The 17,119-nt window shown below is 47.5% G+C and overlaps 2 protein-coding genes across 6 annotated transcripts in view; one reads left to right on the plus strand and one right to left on the minus strand.

Moving 5' to 3' along the window:
- Positions 1-89: 89 nt before the first annotated feature.
- RNF25 (ring finger protein 25) lies at positions 90-6,814 on the minus strand. Of its 2 annotated transcripts, none has more exons than XM_086719648.1 (10): positions 6,466-6,814; positions 4,112-4,186; positions 3,766-3,868; positions 3,606-3,673; positions 3,444-3,513; positions 2,221-2,292; positions 1,987-2,124; positions 1,540-1,629; positions 928-1,062; positions 90-728 (listed from the first exon to the last, which is right to left on the minus strand). In XM_086719648.1, exons 1-10 carry the CDS (start codon positions 6,504-6,506, stop codon positions 150-152), a joined length of 1,371 nt encoding a protein of 456 aa, XP_086575774.1. In that variant the 5' UTR covers positions 6,507-6,814; the 3' UTR covers positions 90-149. The 2 variants fall into 2 exon arrangements, with proteins under 2 accessions (XP_086575774.1, XP_025791009.2); XM_025935224.2 differs by having other exon boundaries at positions 1,540-1,632.
- STK36 (serine/threonine kinase 36) overlaps positions 6,627-17,119 on the plus strand; it is a 26,521-nt gene continuing 16,028 nt past the window's right edge. For 2 of the 4 annotated variants that reach the window (XM_086719633.1, XM_086719636.1), the window contains exons 1-11: positions 6,852-6,965; positions 7,346-7,520; positions 8,213-8,353; positions 8,464-8,541; positions 10,353-10,483; positions 10,714-10,963; positions 12,617-12,710; positions 13,004-13,173; positions 13,584-13,771; positions 14,284-14,383; positions 16,055-16,198. In XM_086719633.1, coding sequence (XP_086575759.1) covers positions 7,437-7,520; positions 8,213-8,353; positions 8,464-8,541; positions 10,353-10,483; positions 10,714-10,963; positions 12,617-12,710; positions 13,004-13,173; positions 13,584-13,771; positions 14,284-14,383; positions 16,055-16,198 — 1,380 coding nt within the window. In that variant the 5' untranslated portion in view covers positions 6,852-6,965; positions 7,346-7,436. Of the gene's footprint in view, positions 6,765-6,843; positions 6,966-7,345; positions 7,521-8,212; positions 8,354-8,463; positions 8,542-10,352; positions 10,484-10,713; positions 10,964-12,616; positions 12,711-13,003; positions 13,174-13,583; positions 13,772-14,283; positions 14,384-16,054; positions 16,199-17,119 lie in introns of those variants that run through there. The other 2 variants (XM_086719635.1, XM_086719634.1) reach the window with 2 other exon arrangements.

Here is a 17,119-nt window from a genome sequence, read left to right on the forward strand (position 1 = left end):
GAGGGCTATTCTGCCACACTCCAGTCTTGCCAGGAAGTCAGAAAAAGCCATACTGCACAAGCTAGGCGCTACTAAACAAAGAAGCCAAACAAGGCCAGATCTCTTTATTGCCCCCTGCCGCCCCAAATCCCTGTCCCCCCACAGTACTGCTAGGAACCATCCTCAGACTCCAGGCTCAGGGGCTCCCTTCGAGTACCAGGACGATAGGCTCCCCGACCCCGAGGCAGGCGGGGGTAGGAAGAGCCCGGAGTCCGACCCTTGGAGCGCTCCCAGCGAGCACAGTCCCGAGTCCTGCGGGGTGGGGGACCCTGCCAAGTGCCAGGCCCCTTCTCTTGGGGAGGACCTTTAACCCCTTGGCTACAGGGTTCTGGCTTTAGGTCCATGGGCTCCTTGAGGGGCCCCTCGGGAGGTGGCAGTTCCTGGGTGTCATTGGTACCTTTGTGGGCATTGCACTCCCCTCCCTTTAGGTGCCTCCGTTCAGGCTGTCTCCAGGGGCCTCGACCGGCCCGGGGAGGATCTAGCATAGTTTTCGGGGTCTCGCCCAACCTTTGCTGATTTGGCCCAGCCCCTGGAATCTTCTCACACGTGTGCTGGGAGGCCACAGGCAGAGGAGCTGATAGGTTGGGTTGGGCAGTTGATGAGGTGGACAGTTCTGTGTCAAGGGCACTGGGTGGGTGGGATCCTCTGGAGGCATCTACAGCTGACTCTGGTTCCAAAGGGGCAGGAGGCTAGAAAGAAGTGAGCAGATACAGTGAGGGAGACGCAGTTCCCCAAAGCGGGGAACTGCAGGCCCCTTGCTCACTACTGGAGCTGACCACCAGCAGCCTCAAGGGTAGAAGAGAGCTCACCCTCAGGGCCACAATGGCAGACGCGTGCTGGTGGGAGGGTAGGTGGCATTAAGTGAGGACTGAGAAAGCCTTTCCTCACCTGCTGGAGGCTGATGAAGTACCGATTACGCTCAGCCTCAAGGTCGATGATACCCCCCCGCTCCTGCTGCCTTTGGTAGAGCCGCTTGCGCTCTTCTTGCTGGCGCAAGCTCTCTGCGTTAGGCTGGTACAGCTCCTAGAGGGAAGCGAGCAGAATGACAAGGAGGAAAAAATAAACAGTAGAAGGCAGACTTGAACCCCTGCTCTTTCAGGATTGCCTCAGGAAATCTGCACAAGGTTCCTTTTTTCTCTTTGAGAGAGGATGCGAGCGAGAGGGACAGAGGCAGAGAGGATCCCAAGCAGGCTCCACACTCAATGCAGTGCCCTGATTAAGGGCTCAATCCCATGACCCTGGGACCATGACCTGAGCTGAAATCAGGAGCCAGGTGCTCAACCGGCTGAGCCACAGGCACCCCCTGTACAAGGTTCTTGGGCTTGTCGCTCAGATGGGGCTCCCAAAGTCTTAGCCTAGTGGGGGCTACGGCTCTGCAGAGAGGTCCCAGGCTGGTCAAGCCCAATTCCCAAGATCCCATTCGAAGCGGACAAGATGCCATCCCTCCCTCCTTGGAGAATGCCATTATTTCTGGCTCAGATGAGAAGGGGGTTCCCTTACCATGGGCTGTTGAGGTTCGGGGGCTGCTTTCAGTGAGGCAAGATCATACACGAGGGGCTCTCTGCACACCGGACACTGCACACCGACTGCCTTCTAAAAACAGAGGAGCAATCAGAGCCCTGCTTCACAGCCAATGGTGCTCGCCAGCTGCCTAACCCAGTCAGCCAGCCTAATCCACACGGGGCTGGGACGAAGGGCAGAGGTACACCGTTCAGTAGTGAAGGATAGGACAGGAGTCGTCTCCCTAGATGGAGATGTGGGAACTCTCTGAAACTACAGCAGTACATAGATATGTTTAAAAGAATGACCTTTTTTTCTGGACAGAGGTGAGCTTTCATTAACCTCAAAGGTATCTGTGACCCTAAAAAGGTGAAGAGCCCCTGGAGTGGAGAGACAGAAAGGGTGTGACGCGGGGGGTCAGGTGGGAGCAGGGGCTGGGGAGCTGACCTGCTTGGTTGCGGCATGCTGTCGTTCCTGCTCCTGTCCTTGCGCCTGGAGCTCATGCTCCATGTGCTGGATATACCGAGCAAGGCAGTGGCAGTGGAAGTAGTGGTAACAGGGGGTTTTGGTAAAGGCCTCCTTCTCCTGAAGGCAGGAAGACATCCAGCATGACATCAGAGCTCTCATGAGCCCTCCACTGCCCATCCCAAGCAGACCCCAGGTCCCAAGAGAGAAACCCACCTGGAAACCGTACAGGCAGATGACACACTGGCCATGGGGGATGTTGTTATCTGTGAGAATTTCCTTCCCTTTCTGAAAGGAGAGAAGACACTGTTCAAACAGGGAGGCAGGGGCAAGAACTGTGAACAAAGCCTGTCTATTATTCCCAGGAGTGACTGGAGGGACTGTCTCCTATCAAGTCAATGTTACTTTGTGTTCATGAGTTTCTGTCTTGGTGAGGAAGGGAGGATTCACCAAGGGAGGAATCAATCCTCCATGGCCCCGCCCATCCCCCAGAATCTACCCAGCTGCAAAATCCAATTTCATTATTTTTCCACTCATTAAATCACTTTTAATATGTCTCGGGGATGAAAGTAATACACCTTCAGAGAACAAAATGTTCAATTAAAACGTATCTTCTGGGAGGTGTTCCTAGGTTAAACCTCTCTGAGTATCACTCCCACCCAAAAGTCTGTTCTGGAGTCAGCCTTCAGAAAGAAAGTCAAAGCATGGACAACCCAAACAGACAGAGAACTCAGGCATCAAGTTAGGCAATGAACTAACACATCTGCACTGCTGTCTGAATAGCTAATACTCTGGAATTCTGCAAAGTTCAAAGTGGCATTGTGGAGGCCGGGCTCAGGAGCACTACAATGGTCTAAGCCCACTCTCTGACTCTGGGCCGCCCACCTTCATTCTCTTCTAAACATTTTTTCTCAAAACTCGAAGTTAAGGAAAACAAGACCGTACTTATTGTGTGTTTTTAATCTCAAGCAACAGAAATTATCTGTGTATGTGAACGTGTAGCTCTATGTGTTCCCTGTGTGTTGTTAATTTCATCGGGGTAGAAACTCTGAACCATGATTTTCTCAGTCAGTTCCAAGGGCAGGTGAGCCTTCAAATGTTCATTTGTGGCTAGATCCTCTAAGCAAGGCCCCTATCTCTTGCTACTTTCAGCCACCAATGCCAAGAGAATGCACTGAAATGGAATAAAAAAAATCCAAGTTAAAGAGAAAAAGTAATTTTCAAGATACTGCCATAGGCAACTTGGGGAAGCTACAGAACTGTCTTTTTTTTGGAGGGGGGGTATTCTCAGAAACAGAAGAAAACCTTATTTTTCTGGATTTAGGCCTTACCTAAACAAGGACTAAATTAATGACTCCAGACATATTTAAGATTCTAGGCCCATTACCTCCCTTGAGAGAAACTGCTCTAGCAGTTTCCCAAGCCAGGACACCTCTTACCTCGATGAGTTCATAGAGCATGGCAGTACCCAGCCCAGCATTGGCCACATGGCTCAGTGCCTGCGAAATCCTAAAAAGGGCAAAGCAAACATTAGGCCTGCCCCCTCCCCTCACCAGACTGAGCTGTATCTCCTTTTCCCTCCTCTGAACTGTCCAACTTACTTGTGGATCTGTTCGTCTGAGAGTCCTCGGGGGTTACGGATAGAGATCTGTGGCACCTCATTGGGGTACTAGTGGGAGAGAATAACAAGTTACTGCTAAAGCACTCCACCTCAGGGCCTCTCCCCTTCCTCTCTTTGCTACCATAAAGTAGGGGCCTCACCTGTGCTGGGACCTGAAGCACCAGAGTGAAGCAGACATACTGTGAATCCTGATCTTCTGCCGTGGCAGGGTGCAGGGTAATGTAGATTTCCCATGGTGAAGATCTGCAAATGGATAAAGTGGGGACCTGGGATGTGACTAGGCAGGAGTTTGAGGACTGGGGAAAATGGAGGTGAGACAGTAAAGTGGGTGGAGGAAGTGAGCACTGGGCTCTTTCTTTTGGAGATTAAAGGAATAGTCTTTGTCTCCAGGAGAGCAACATTTTCTCTGGATCAAGGCTCACGGATTCTCCACGGAATCCTCTCATTACTAAGGGGACTCCTGCCCACCTCTAGTTGAATACGTACCTTCCATTTCCTTTAACCACCTGTAGTTCATCCAGATAGATAGACTCTAACACCTCGACTTCAGAGGGAAGTACCCTAGAGAGACAGGGGGAGATTGACTCACCATTACAGCTCTCCCTGCTAAAGCCTGCTAAAGCCAATGAAGGCTGGCTTTGTAGAAAACTGGCACTCTACCTGAGTGCATTCTCTTGCTAACCTCCATAAAAATGGGGGAAATATGTTTTAAGCTGTCAAGTGGCCAGGAAGGAAGCATGGAAGTTACTCTGTCAACAGTTGAGGAAATGGATTCCCAGGAAGGTGAAATAACTAGCTCAAATGTCAAAGTTTAACAGAGGCAGAACTAGAACCAGAGCCAGGTTCCCTGACCTCCTTTTTAAGTTCCATCGCACTGTTGATTGGCCATCTATCTGACCCAGAAATATCACGTCCATTGATTACCAATACCGCTCCTGGATTTCCCTACACCACTGTTCACATGGGTCCCAGGGTCTACACATACTGCCAGTATCAGTCACCCTAAGCCTATTCAAAAAGAGATACCAAGAAAAAGAGATAAAGGCCATGATACAAAAGAGCCACCAACTTTGGAGTAACAGGTACCAGTCACTTACCAGTTACATGATCTGAGTAATTATCTCTGTAAGCTTGAGTCAACCTACCATATATAATACCACCTACTCTCTAGGGTTAGAGAATAAAAGGTTATTTATGTAAAGTATTTAACAATATCTTGGCCACAGTAGCTAGTCTATGTCCTCTTTTCTCCTATTGGTATATAACTTTCTCCCTTGAAAGAAGGAAGGATGTAGTTAATATTCAATGTATTCATGACCCTTGTTGTTTGGCTGATCTAGATCAACCTGTTTAGGTCAGGATCTGGTGGTCAAATGTAAATGAGAGGACATACATATTTAATCCTAGAAACAGCAGTTGTAATGCCATTGAAGATGAGTGGCTGGGTTGAGTCCGTAGCTCTACCCAGGCAATGCATGTAAAAATGCATTCTTGGTTTCCTTTCTATAGTTATTGTTACCTCTTCATCAAGAGCAGGTCTGCCCTAGCATGACCTATATATTACTGGCTCTCAAACTTTCTTTTTAAGTCTTACAGGCCTCAAAATATAAAATAGGTAACAGTGGAGTACTTTGGTTGACATGAGTATGGGAGTCTCAGAGCATCACAAGCCAGCTGTGCAACCACTGCTACCCTTTCCATGGCTCAAAGTGTCTCCTCCAAATCTTAAAGTTCCCCTGAAGAGGGTTGAAAAACCATGAGCCTAGATGGTCTCAATAAAGGCCAACACAGGCTGGGCTCCCTGAACCAATGAAACACTGACGTGTAACCTCCATTAAGAGGCCCTTCAATACTTCACCCCACCATAGCTGTGACTTGCCCTGGATGTGAGGGATGGGATGGGATGGTGGGAAGGTGGTGGCCAAAAAAAAAAGGGCGGGGGAGATCATAAGAGTGCTAGTCCTAAAAACATAAGATTTGGAGTCAGATAACTTGGATTCCTAGTCATAACTATGTACCTTTTTAGCAAACCGATTTGCCTCTTCAGGCCTCATCTAGTCCCACTAGATGCCCCATCTAGTGCCCACACCTCAGTTATTAATGAAAAGAAGGCTTTTATATAGGTTACAAATCCATCGTGATCCTCTCAACTATTCTATGAGGTAGATGCCACACCCACTTTTTTACATCTGAGTACACTGACTCACAGAAGCTAGGTGGCCTGGTTAGCATCACCCAGCTAATAAAATGCGGAGTGAACCCACATTTATCTTATTTCCAAATCCCAGAGTCCTTCCAGGTTTTGGTCTCTTGTTGAGAACGTTTGAGAGAGAGAAGGACTAGGAGAGCATTTTGTGAGGTGTAAAGCTTTATTCAGACAATAGTCCTCATTAGTGCTGGCGGGGAGGGAGAAGGTCGAGGAAAGCCTCGGCGGAACTAGGCTGATCCAAGGGGAAAGAGGGACGTGAGCTGGAGGACATCATTCTGGGAAGTAAAAAGCGGCGGGGTGTGTGTGTGTGTGTGTGTGTGTGTGTGTGTGTGTTGATAAACAGGCATGGGACCCTGGGCAAATCCACTTCAAGGGAGAAGAGAGGATCGAGCCAGACAAGGCGCAGCCCGAGCTGGCCTGGGCGGCGCAGATCCTGTCTCCTCTCCATCAGATCAGCGCCCCTCCACCTCCCGCTCCCCAGTGCAGAAGCTCTCTGAGACATGTCAGCGTCTCTGCAATCCCTTATCCCTCGCTCCGCCCCACGCGCCCGCCATACGGACCGTCCGCGGCCACTGCCAGTCCCCCGGACCGGATCCAGGCGGCCAGCCAAAGCCCATGCCCCCAAAGTTACCAGTCCTCCTCCCCGGCAGCTGCCGACGCAGACGCCGCCATGTCTTCTCCGGCCCACAGCCGGAACCGGAAATACTCTCGGGGAAGTCGGAGGCGGCAGGTTAAGGGAGGGAACGAGGGAGGGTGGGTACGGGCCGTTTCTAGGCAACCATAGACTCCAGGTCCTTAGTGGGTCCTGATGGCCAAGAGAGGGATCGGAAGTGCCCTAGAAAGTGCCTATGGGTGGTCCGACGACTCTCCAATACTTCTGAAAGCCTTTGTCCTCTGAACCTCTCTGACCAGTTCCAGCGAGCACATGTGGTAACAATGGGAGTCTAAAGAGAAAGGCAGCGGGGGTGGAGAAGTCAGGCAAAATCCACAGGCAGCCGGAAGGGGCGGGGCTGAAGGCCAGGGCCTGCATCCCTCGGCCTGAGGAGCTTGAAGCTCCTAGGCTGGGGGTGAGAGTGGGGCTCCGGTCTGCGAAGCGCGCGGGCAGGTGGCACTGGCGGGGGTATTGAGGAGGTTGGCGGTGGTAGGAACCTGGGGAGACTGGAAGGGGCGGGGTCGGTAGGCAAGGCTGGATGGAAGGGGCGGGGTCGGGTGGGCGAGGCGGGACGGAGGGGGCGGGGCCGAGGGGAGAAGCTGGATTGAAGAAGAGGGGGAGCGGTCGAGTGGGCGGAGCTGCGTGGAGAGGGGCGTGGGGCACGGGTTTCGGTGGGAACGAGGTTGGGTTGGGGGCCATAAGGAGGTTGAAAAGGAGGGAGAACAAGAGGCTCTCTGTTTGCTCCCAAGATCTCATCTTTCCATCCACTCCACCCTACCATGTTTTTGAGGCCTGGATTATTATGAAAAAGGAAAAGGCAAGGTGGCTAACATGAACCTTTCTTTTATGCCCGACCCAGGCCTCCTAGATGTGTGGAGCTGTCCCTGGAGCTGTAGCCCTTCACCACCATCTCTACCTCCTTCCATCTGAAGGATCCTGAAATCTCTGTCATGGAGAAGTACCACGTGTTGGAGATGATCGGAGAAGGCTCTTTTGGGAGGGTGTACAAGGGTCGAAGAAAATACAGTGCTCAGGTGGTGAACAAGGAGGGATATCTCTTGGGTGGGATTCTACAGGGACCAGAATACGGACCTGTATTCCAAAGGCACTGACTCGGTCATTCCTCTTGTGGAGTGTGTGCTCTAATATTGGATTACTAGGTTCAGACCCTAGATCCACCATTTCTAGCCTTAGAACTGTGGATAAGTTACTTAAACTCTCAATGTCTCAGTTTCCTCATCTGTAGAAAGAAGATAAGAACAGTATCTGATTGATGGGGCTTGAGGATTAAATAGGATTCATGCTGAATCACTACATTAGTATAGTGTCTGGCACCTAGTAAACAATAAATTTTATTTTTATTATTGTTATTGTCTATCATACCACGCAGGAAGAGATAAACCACCTTAACTTTATTCTTCCTTCTTCATTTTTTTCTTCCTTCTCTTTCCCCTAAATCTCTTAAATTTTTACCAAGAGTTCTTTACCCAGATCAGAACACCTCTCCCAGATTCCACCAAAGGGATCTGTCTGGCAGAGGCTGTTTTCTCCGAGGGCAAGAGGTGGGGGGAGTCTGGATAAGGCCAGGGTACTGTAAGGAAGAGGAGTAGGAGACTAGCAGGTAATGAGAATTTGCCCAAACAATCTGAAGCCTGAGTTCTGGAGCTCCGAGGTGAATGTTTCAATAGCATGGTTAGGCCTTGACTCTTCATCTTACCACTGACAGGTGGTGGCCCTGAAGTTCATTCCAAAACTGGGACGTTCAGAGAAGGAGCTGAGGAATCTGCAACGAGAGATTGAAATCATGCGGGGTCTGCGGCATCCCAACATTGTGCATATGCTTGACAGCTTTGAAACTGACAAAGAGGTGCACTTCAGTTTTGGGTCACCTCTCCCCAGGAAGAAGGGTCCCTCAAATTTCCCAGCCTCAGAATGCATAAATCTGGAGCCATCAGTACCATTGCCTTCTCCCTGCAGGTGGTGGTGGTGACAGACTATGCTGAGGGAGAGCTCTTTCAGATCTTGGAAGATGATGGAAAACTTCCAGAAGACCAGGTATGTTTCCTCGCTCAAACTTGTCCCCTACCCTGACCTCTTTTCAGATTAAGGACTGGTAGCAAAAGCTGAGGGCACTGAGATTCTCCATTTTGAAAACTCCTGAGGAAACTATAAGAGTCTAGGTGTATATAGAGACAGTGTGGCATGTCAGTAAAGTAGGTGAACACTGGAGCCAAAATCTCTGAGTACAAAGTTGTCTCTGCCACTTTCTACCTGGATCCTTTTGGGCGAGTTACCTTAACTTCTTAGCACTCAGTTTCCTCATTTAAAAATGGATGTCATCGGGGCGCCTGGGTGGCTCAGTCGGTTAAGCGTCCAACTTCAGCTCAGGTCACAATCTCGCGGTCCGTGAGTTCGAGCCCCGCGTCGGGCTCTGGGCTGATGGCTCAGAGCCTGGAGCCTGCTTCCCATTCTGTGTCTCCCTCTCTCTCTGCCCCTCCCCCGTTCATGCTCTGTCTCTCTCTGTCTCAAAAATAAATAAACGTTAAAAAAATTTTTTTTAATTAAAAAAATTAAAAAAAATAAAAATAAAAATGGATGTCATTTTAATGTCTGTCTCATGAGACTATTGTGAAGATTAATGAATTCATGTAAAGCATTTAAATCTTTAAAATTTTTTTTTTTTTATTTTTGAGAGAGAGAGAAAGCTTGAGCATGGGAGAGGCAGAGAGAGAAGGAGAGAGAGAGAATCCCAAGTAGGCTCTGCACCATCAGCATGGACCCTGATGTGGGACTCAAACCCATGAACTGTGAGATCATGCCCTGAGCCAAAGTTGGATGCTTAACTGACTGAAACACCCAGGCACCCCTCATATAAAGCATTTAAAAGAGTGCCTGATGCACAGTATTCAACATTCCTGTTATTAATGCTTTTGCTGTCACCAGATAGCACGTGTGGTGGTATCAGAGAGGGCAGGAAGGGAATAAGAGTTGTTGTTAAGGCAGGATTCACCACCAAGACCTGGTGGTTGGCAGTGGGATTTGGTGGAACACATTCTCCAGCCACACTCATTCTAGGGATTTCTCTGTACTCTAACAAGTAGCCCCCCCCCCCCAGGACTTCCTGTTGTAGCAATCCATTTCTTTCTAAGCATTGTCATTTGTAAGTCATCATCGTACTTATTTTGTCTGTCTTGTTTGTTGTCTGATTACTTGTCTTGAGAAAAAAGACTTTGTCATGTTTAATAACAGCTAATGTAGAGGCACCTGGGTGGCTCAGTCAGTTGAGCATCCGACTTCGGCTCAGGTCATGATCTCCCGGTCTGTGAGTTCGAGCCCTGCGTCAGAATCTGTGCTGATGGCTCAGAGCCTGGAGTCTGTTTCTGATTCTGTGTCTCCCCCTCTCTCTGCCCTTCCACCACTTGTGCTCCATCTGTCTCTCTCAAAAACTAAATAAACAAAAAAAAAATTTTTTTTTTAGTAACAGCTAATGTATATTGAAGGCTTACTAAATGCCAGGCACCATTCTGAGCATGGCATGCTTTGACTTGTTTAATCCTCACAATAATCCTATAAAGGAGGTGGTATTATTATCATGAGCTTACAGATGATGCATATGAGAGGCACGAGATAATTTGCCCATCCCAGGTCACAGCTAGTGAGACTCGATACATTTTCCTTGAATGAGTGAACGAACAAATGAAAGAATGAGTGAATGGGAGTCAAGAGCTAAGGAAGATGTGGGAAGCTCTGGAAGAAAGAGCAAGAAGAGAAGATCTCATCAGTAATTTAGGGAAATGTCTTTGGGCTCGTCAGTAGGCTCCTTCCTCTGGCCTCTCCTTTCCTTCCCCTGCCTGTTTGACCCCTAGGTTCAGGCCATTGCTGCCCAGTTGGTGTCCGCTCTGTACTATCTGCATTCCCACCGCATTCTCCACCGTGACATGAAACCTCAGAACATCCTCCTTGCCAAGGGTGGTGGCATCAAGCTCTGTGACTTTGGGTGAGGACCCTGACCTTCTGTCTCAGCTTCCAGTTCTGCAAGGAGTCTTCGACCATATGCTTAACTTACCTGGACCTCATTTTAGAACCCGAGCTAAAAGACTAGGGGTTCCTGTTGGGTCTTTGGAAGGTGTTCTCTGTTTGAGTTTGGGATATCTCACACCATGATAGGCCTTGTTTTTATTGAATATGTTTTTTCTCTTCCCAACTCTGTTCCCTCATCTCCTGCAGATTTGCCAGGGCAATGAGCACCAACACGATGGTGCTGACATCCATCAAAGGCACACCACTTTATATGTCTCCAGAGCTGGTGGAAGAGCGACCGTACGACCACACTGCAGACCTCTGGTCTGTGGGCTGCATACTGTATGAGCTGGCTGTGGGCACCCCTCCCTTCTACACTACCAGCATCTTTCAGTTGGTCAGCCTCATTCTCAAGGACCCTGTGCGCTGGCCGACCACCATTAGTCCTTGCTTCAAGGTAATGAACGTCGAAAGGGAGATTACTTTTGCATTAGAAACCTGTCTTCCTCTGCCCTGGTTCCCTTTTCCAAAATCTGGGGCAAGACTCTGCCGTTACTGAACTAATGTGGGAGCTGGGCCAAGCTGCGTTGCTTTTCTGCTGCAGGGGCTTCTTCTCGGAGGCTGTTCTAAACTCTGCAGAATTTGGGAATACCAGCCAGCCCCTCCTTGGGGCGGGCTATTCATATACATAGTGGGCTATTCTATGTATGCGTGTGTGTATATATGTGTATGTATATTCATATGTATGTATGTGTGTATACGTGTGTGTGTTTTTTTTAAGTCTATTTATTTGTTTTAAGAGAAAGCACGTACACGCGGTGGGGAGGGACAGAGAGAGAGGGGAGAGAGAGAATCCCAAGCAGGCTCTGCTCTAGTGCAGAGCCCAATGTGGGGCTTGAACTCACGAACCTGTGAGATCATGACCTGAGCTGAAATCAAGAGTTAGATGCTTACCCCACCGAGCCACCCAGGTGCCCCCAGGGCAGGCTATTCTTTATCACAATGGTAAGGTAGTTTCAAGCCACCAGAGACAGAAACTGTCCTTTTACACATCCTCTCTTCCACTTACTTCCTATCAGATGCAAAGTCCTCATGATATCTAGATTTGCCCACAGACTTCTTAGTCTTCTTCCTGAAAGAAGGAATCTTCAGAAATCCAAATGGCCAGAGCTAGTGGGGCTAAATCAGCGATTAGGGGCAGATGATAGAAGTGGTATCTGTTGATTGCAGCTAAGTCTCAGGAGGTGAGGGAGGGAGGGAGAATAAAGAGTTGACCCTTTTTATTTCTTATCTAGGGCAAAATTTGGGCCCTCAATGGAATTTAAGTGCAACCTTTTCCCAGAGTGCAGTCTCATTATAACTTTCCCTTGGCCTGTCTAAGATGAAAAGGGACAAGTTTCTCCCTAACCTATTTAGTTGGGGAGGCTCAAATAATTATCAAAAAGAATCTAAGCAAAAGAAATTTAAGTGGGTGATCTACATAGGATATTCATTCTCCCTTAGAGCAGACAGGCAGGCATCTTCAGCAAGAGCCACAATATACTAATCACCTTGTTTTAGAACAGTGGTCATAATCGACCAGTACCTTCTATCCCTATTTTAGGCCCAACTGGGGATTTTCCCAAGGATACACCATAACAGATACACCCTTTTCAGAGGCAGTCTCCTTTCCCTTCTGCCATCTCAAGACTTGCTGAAAGATTTCTGTTTTTCTGTGCTCCCAAACACATCTTTACACAATGACTTGTGTGTGAGTGTGCTTTTAACCACCAATGCTTCTGGTCCTACCCAGCTGCAAACAAACCCGCAATCAAAGGGAGGGCAAAGTGAGCAATTCGGACTCTTTTGAATGTTTGCTTTCTGAAGATGATTGTGAAGGTGACAGTAAGTCTCTGGACAGGAATTGGGGCTCTGCAGGAGGTGAGGCAGAGAAGTCTCTCCCTGAAGCCAGCTAAATGAGGCCTAAGGATAGGATTAGAGAGGGCATGATCAAGACCAGCTAGTTTGCTGATGGAACGGACTCAGGAGTCTTGGTTTCCTAGTTCTGCTGGTGAGTTAGAGGGAGTCTGTAGGAAAGCGATGACCCATGGGGTATTTTTTCTCTCCACAGAACTTCCTGCAGGGACTGCTCACCAAGGACCCTAGGCAGCGTCTGTCCTGGCCAGATCTCTTACATCACCCCTTTATAGCTGGTCGTGTCACCAGTGAGTCATTGGGGTTCCCAGGGCTTTTACACTTCCCTGGTGCTCTTTCCAATCTACCCCCTTCCCCCAGTGTCTGGATGTAACATGTCTGCTTTACCCTACCAGCTGGAACTTTCTTCCTAACCTTTTGCCTAACCTTTGGCACTTCTCTTGCAACCCCACTCCCTCTTTGTCACATTGTCAAAATGGCCTCCTTCCACAGAAGCCTGAGGACACTGAAGTTGTCTCTGGCCAAGTGGAGATGGTGGTGCAGTCCCAGTGTGATCACATATTCTCCCTCTTCTTCCCTACAGTAATAACTGAACCAGCAGGCCCAGATTTGGGTACCCCATTCACCAGTCGCCTACCCCCAGAACTTCAGGTCCTAAAGGACCAACAGGCACACCAGCTGGCCCCCAAGGGCAATCGTTCTCGAATCTTGCGACAAGCCTGTAAACACATGGCTGAGGAGGCCAAGCAGAAGGTATGTGGACAGAAGGGAATATGTGACATGACCAGCCTAGTGACTGAGAGAATTGGAGAAGGAAGGTTGAGAAAGGGCCATGAATAGGTTTCATTCTGCCCTCTGAGTAGGTACCATTCATACCTATGAATGATTTTGTTTTGTTTTTAAATTTATTCATTTTGAGAAAGGGCATGCGCAGGGGAGGGGCAGAGAGAAAGAGAGAGAGAGAGAGAGAGAGAGAGAGAGAATCCCAAGCTGGCTCCACACTGTCCACTCAGAGCCTGATGCAGGGCTCGAACTCAGGAACCACAAGATCATGACCTGAGCCAAAACCAAGGGCCAGATGCTTAACCCACTGAGCCACCCAGGCAGCCCACCCCACAACCAAATAGTTTTGATTCAGTGTGTCTCCTGCCCATTTCCCACAGAAACACCAGAACACAGGACCTGCCCTTGAGCAAGAGGACAGGACCAGCAAGATGGCTTCTGGCACAGCCCCTCTGCCCAGACCAAGAGCCACTCCTCAGGAACCAGGCCTCTTGGCTGGGATCTTGGCCTCAGAAATGAAGAACAGCTGGGCTGAGTGGGGGGCTGGAGAGGCCCCCCCTGTACCTCGGTGAGGAGGGGCTAGCCAGGGGTTTATAGATGGAGGTCCCTTGAAGATCTTTGGTTTTAGTCAAAACAAATACAAAATGGTGTCTATCACTAGCCACCACCTAAGTATGGACAGGGCCCTCGGAATCCAGGTCCTGTGTTCTTGAATTCCGATTCTGGATACTTTCCTGATTCATCAGTGGTAATGGGAATTTTCCTTTCTTTATGCCTCAGTTGTACATTAACTGAGAAGGAAAGAATTGTCTCCATGTAAAAGGGAAGATATTTGAGTTGAGAACTACAGGTGAAAACTGCCAAGGTAGGCTTGAGAGTAAGGTTCAGAGTGGAAGGGCAGTCAAGGATATGTGTAGTGGTCAACATCCTGTCCTGCCATATCCTAGAAGAAAGCTCTTTTCTATCCAGTCCTATGTGGCTCGTTTTTCATTCGTATCTTGGGCCTAGAGAGAGGAATATGTAGATGAACCCTAAGTCTCACAGGTCTGGAACTCTTCCTGTTCCCTGTTCCTCTGGCAGGGAAAACCAGATCAGCCAGGATTCTGAACCAGCTCTCCTAGAGCTGAGGCCAGAGGTGGTGAGCCAGCGGAGCATTGATGCAGTGGACCTAGAAAATGAGGTGAGCTGTGGGGGCCCCTCTTGGCCTTGACCTTGCTATCAGATGTTGGGTCTGGGTACATGTTTTTCTAGAACAGTGATTCCCAACCATCCAAAAACAAGCTCCTCTGGTGTTAAAAATTGCTTTCTTAATGTGTAGATTTTTAATTGCACAGTATAAACATGTGATTATCAAAAATTGGAACACATGGGTAGAAATGGAAGTCCTTCTTGCGTCTTACCCCAGTTACAGAGGTGTCTGCCATTATTAGTTTAGTCTTTCTTTTTCCAAACGTTTGCACTTCTACATGTATGTATACGCATACATAGAAATCTGTAGTTTGACTATTTTAATGTTATTGAGTTCACACTACATGTACTGTTTTGCATCATGCCTCTCTTACCAGATGATCCATTTTGGAGATCTTTCTACATCTGAACATATAATTCTACCTTAATCTTTTCTGGCTTTTTTTTTGGGGGGGGGGGTAGTTAACTTTTTATTTTGAAATAGTTTCAAGCTTCAAGAATAATTGTGAGGATACCACAAAGAATTCCTGTATGCCCTTCATCCAGATTCACCAACTCTTCAAATTCTGCCACAGTGGCTTTATGATTTTCTCTCTGTATATGTCTGCTTATATAAGGGTGTATCCTCTTTCTTGAGTCATTTTAGGGTAAGATGCAATCATGTCCCTTTACCCCTAAGCACTTTAGTGCACATTGGTTAAGAACAAGATCCTTGACCTACACTACTACAGTACAATTACAGAAGCCAGAAATTTAACATTGATACAATTCTGCTACTTGATCTATAATCCATATTCAAAGTTTGCCAATTGGTCCAGTACTATTCCTTATAGCAAAAAAAATTTTTTCCTGGTCCATGATCCAATCCAGGGTTATGCATTGCTTTCATTGTTATATCTCATTAGTTTCCTTTAATCTGGAATAGTTCCTAGTCTTTCTTTGTCTTTCATGACTGACATTTTTGGGGTACACAGGCCAGTTATTTTGGAGAATGTTCCTCAAATTGATACTTTCTCATGATTAAATTCATTTATGTAGTTTTGGTCAGAATACTACATTAGTGATGTGTCCTCAGTACTATAATCTTTTTTTTCTATTTTTTTTGTTTGTTTTTTTATTTTATATTTGAGAGAGAGAGACAGACAGAGCATGAGGAGGGGAGAGGCAGAGAGACAGAGACAGAATCCGAAGCAGGCTCCAGGCTCTGAGCTGTCAGCACAGAGCCTGACATGGGGCTTGAACCCACGAACCATGAGATCATGACCTGAGCTGAAGTCGGACGCTCGGACACTTAACCGACTCAGCCACCCAGGCGCCCGAGTACTATAATCTTTTTAATAACTTCATCATATTTCTTAATATGGATGTGCCATGATTTATTATTCCCTTACTGATTGCCTTTATGACATTGCCAATTTTTTAAAATTATAAATGGACATATTGTAGGTACCTCTTTATGAACACATGCCAGTGTTCTCCAAGAGACTTTTCAAGACCCCTCACATACTGCCAAACTATACCTTTTTAAACCGGTGGTTAAAGCAAATACATCTGTGTTGAAGGATTCCCTGGTTCTTGCATTTACTCCATGATTCTGCAGGTTGAGGGCTACTACCCTTGAACCTTACACACTTCTGACCTTGTTCGTTCCCCTATGCCTCAGGAGCCCGACAGCGATGATGAGTGGCAGCACCTGCTAGAGACCGCTGACCCTGTGCCTGTCCAGCTGAAGGCCCCCCTCACTCTGCTGTGCAATCCTGACTTCTGCCAGCGCATCCAGGGTCAGCTGCGCGAGGCAGGAGGGCAGGTAACGGGCAGAAGGATACTGTGGATGGGATTAGACTATTTTAATCACAGATGAGGTATTAAAAACATAAGGAGAAAAAGAAAGCTTGTCCCTTTCCAATTCTCTTGCAATCATCCATCTATTTAATTCAATATTTGCTAACCTCCTTTAGTGACACAGAAAGAACAGGCCTTAGGTTTCTCTTTCTTTCTTTTTTTTTTTTAATGTTTATTTTTGAGAGAGAGAGTGCAAGTGGGGGAGGGGCAGAGAAAGGGAGATATAGAACTCGAAGCAGGCTCTAGGCTCTGAGCTATCAACACAGGGCCTGATGTGGGGCTCGAACTCACGAACCGTGAGGTCATGACCTGAGCCGAAGTCAGATGCTTAACCAGCTGAGCCACCCGGGTGCCCCATTGGGTTCTCTTTCGGAAGGGAAGAGCATTCACCTAGAGCAGGGGTCGGCAGACTGATGGTAAACGTTTTAGGCATTGAAGAGCAAGAGGCAAAAATGGAGGGTATTATTTAGTACTTCCATAGTGAGAGAAAGTGCTTTTCCATGAAATCTTTCTTGATTAAATTAAAAATCTTAATTAAATCAGAAATTTTTAAAAAATTTAAGTAAGTTAAAAATAAGTATACAATATTTTCTAATATAGGTATACTAATGAAAAGAATGAGATTCTTTTTTGAGGAATAATATTTTGCTTAATTGGTATTCATAGTGTTCTTTCTTACAAAGCCTTTCCTTTTTTTTAATTTTAATTTTAACTTTTTTTTTAATATGAAATTTATTGTCAAATTGGTTTCCATACAACACCCAGTGCTCATCCCAACAGGTGCCCTCCTCAATGCCCATCACCCACTTTCCCCTCCCTCTCATCCCCCATCAACCCTCAGTTTGTTCTCAGTTTTTTAAGAGTCTCTTATGTTTTGGCTCCCTCC

Source organism: Puma concolor, chromosome C1 (genome assembly GCF_028749965.1).
Source record: "Puma concolor isolate L17-30 chromosome C1, mPumCon1.1.hap2, whole genome shotgun sequence".
NCBI lineage: Eukaryota > Metazoa > Chordata > Mammalia > Carnivora > Felidae > Puma > Puma concolor.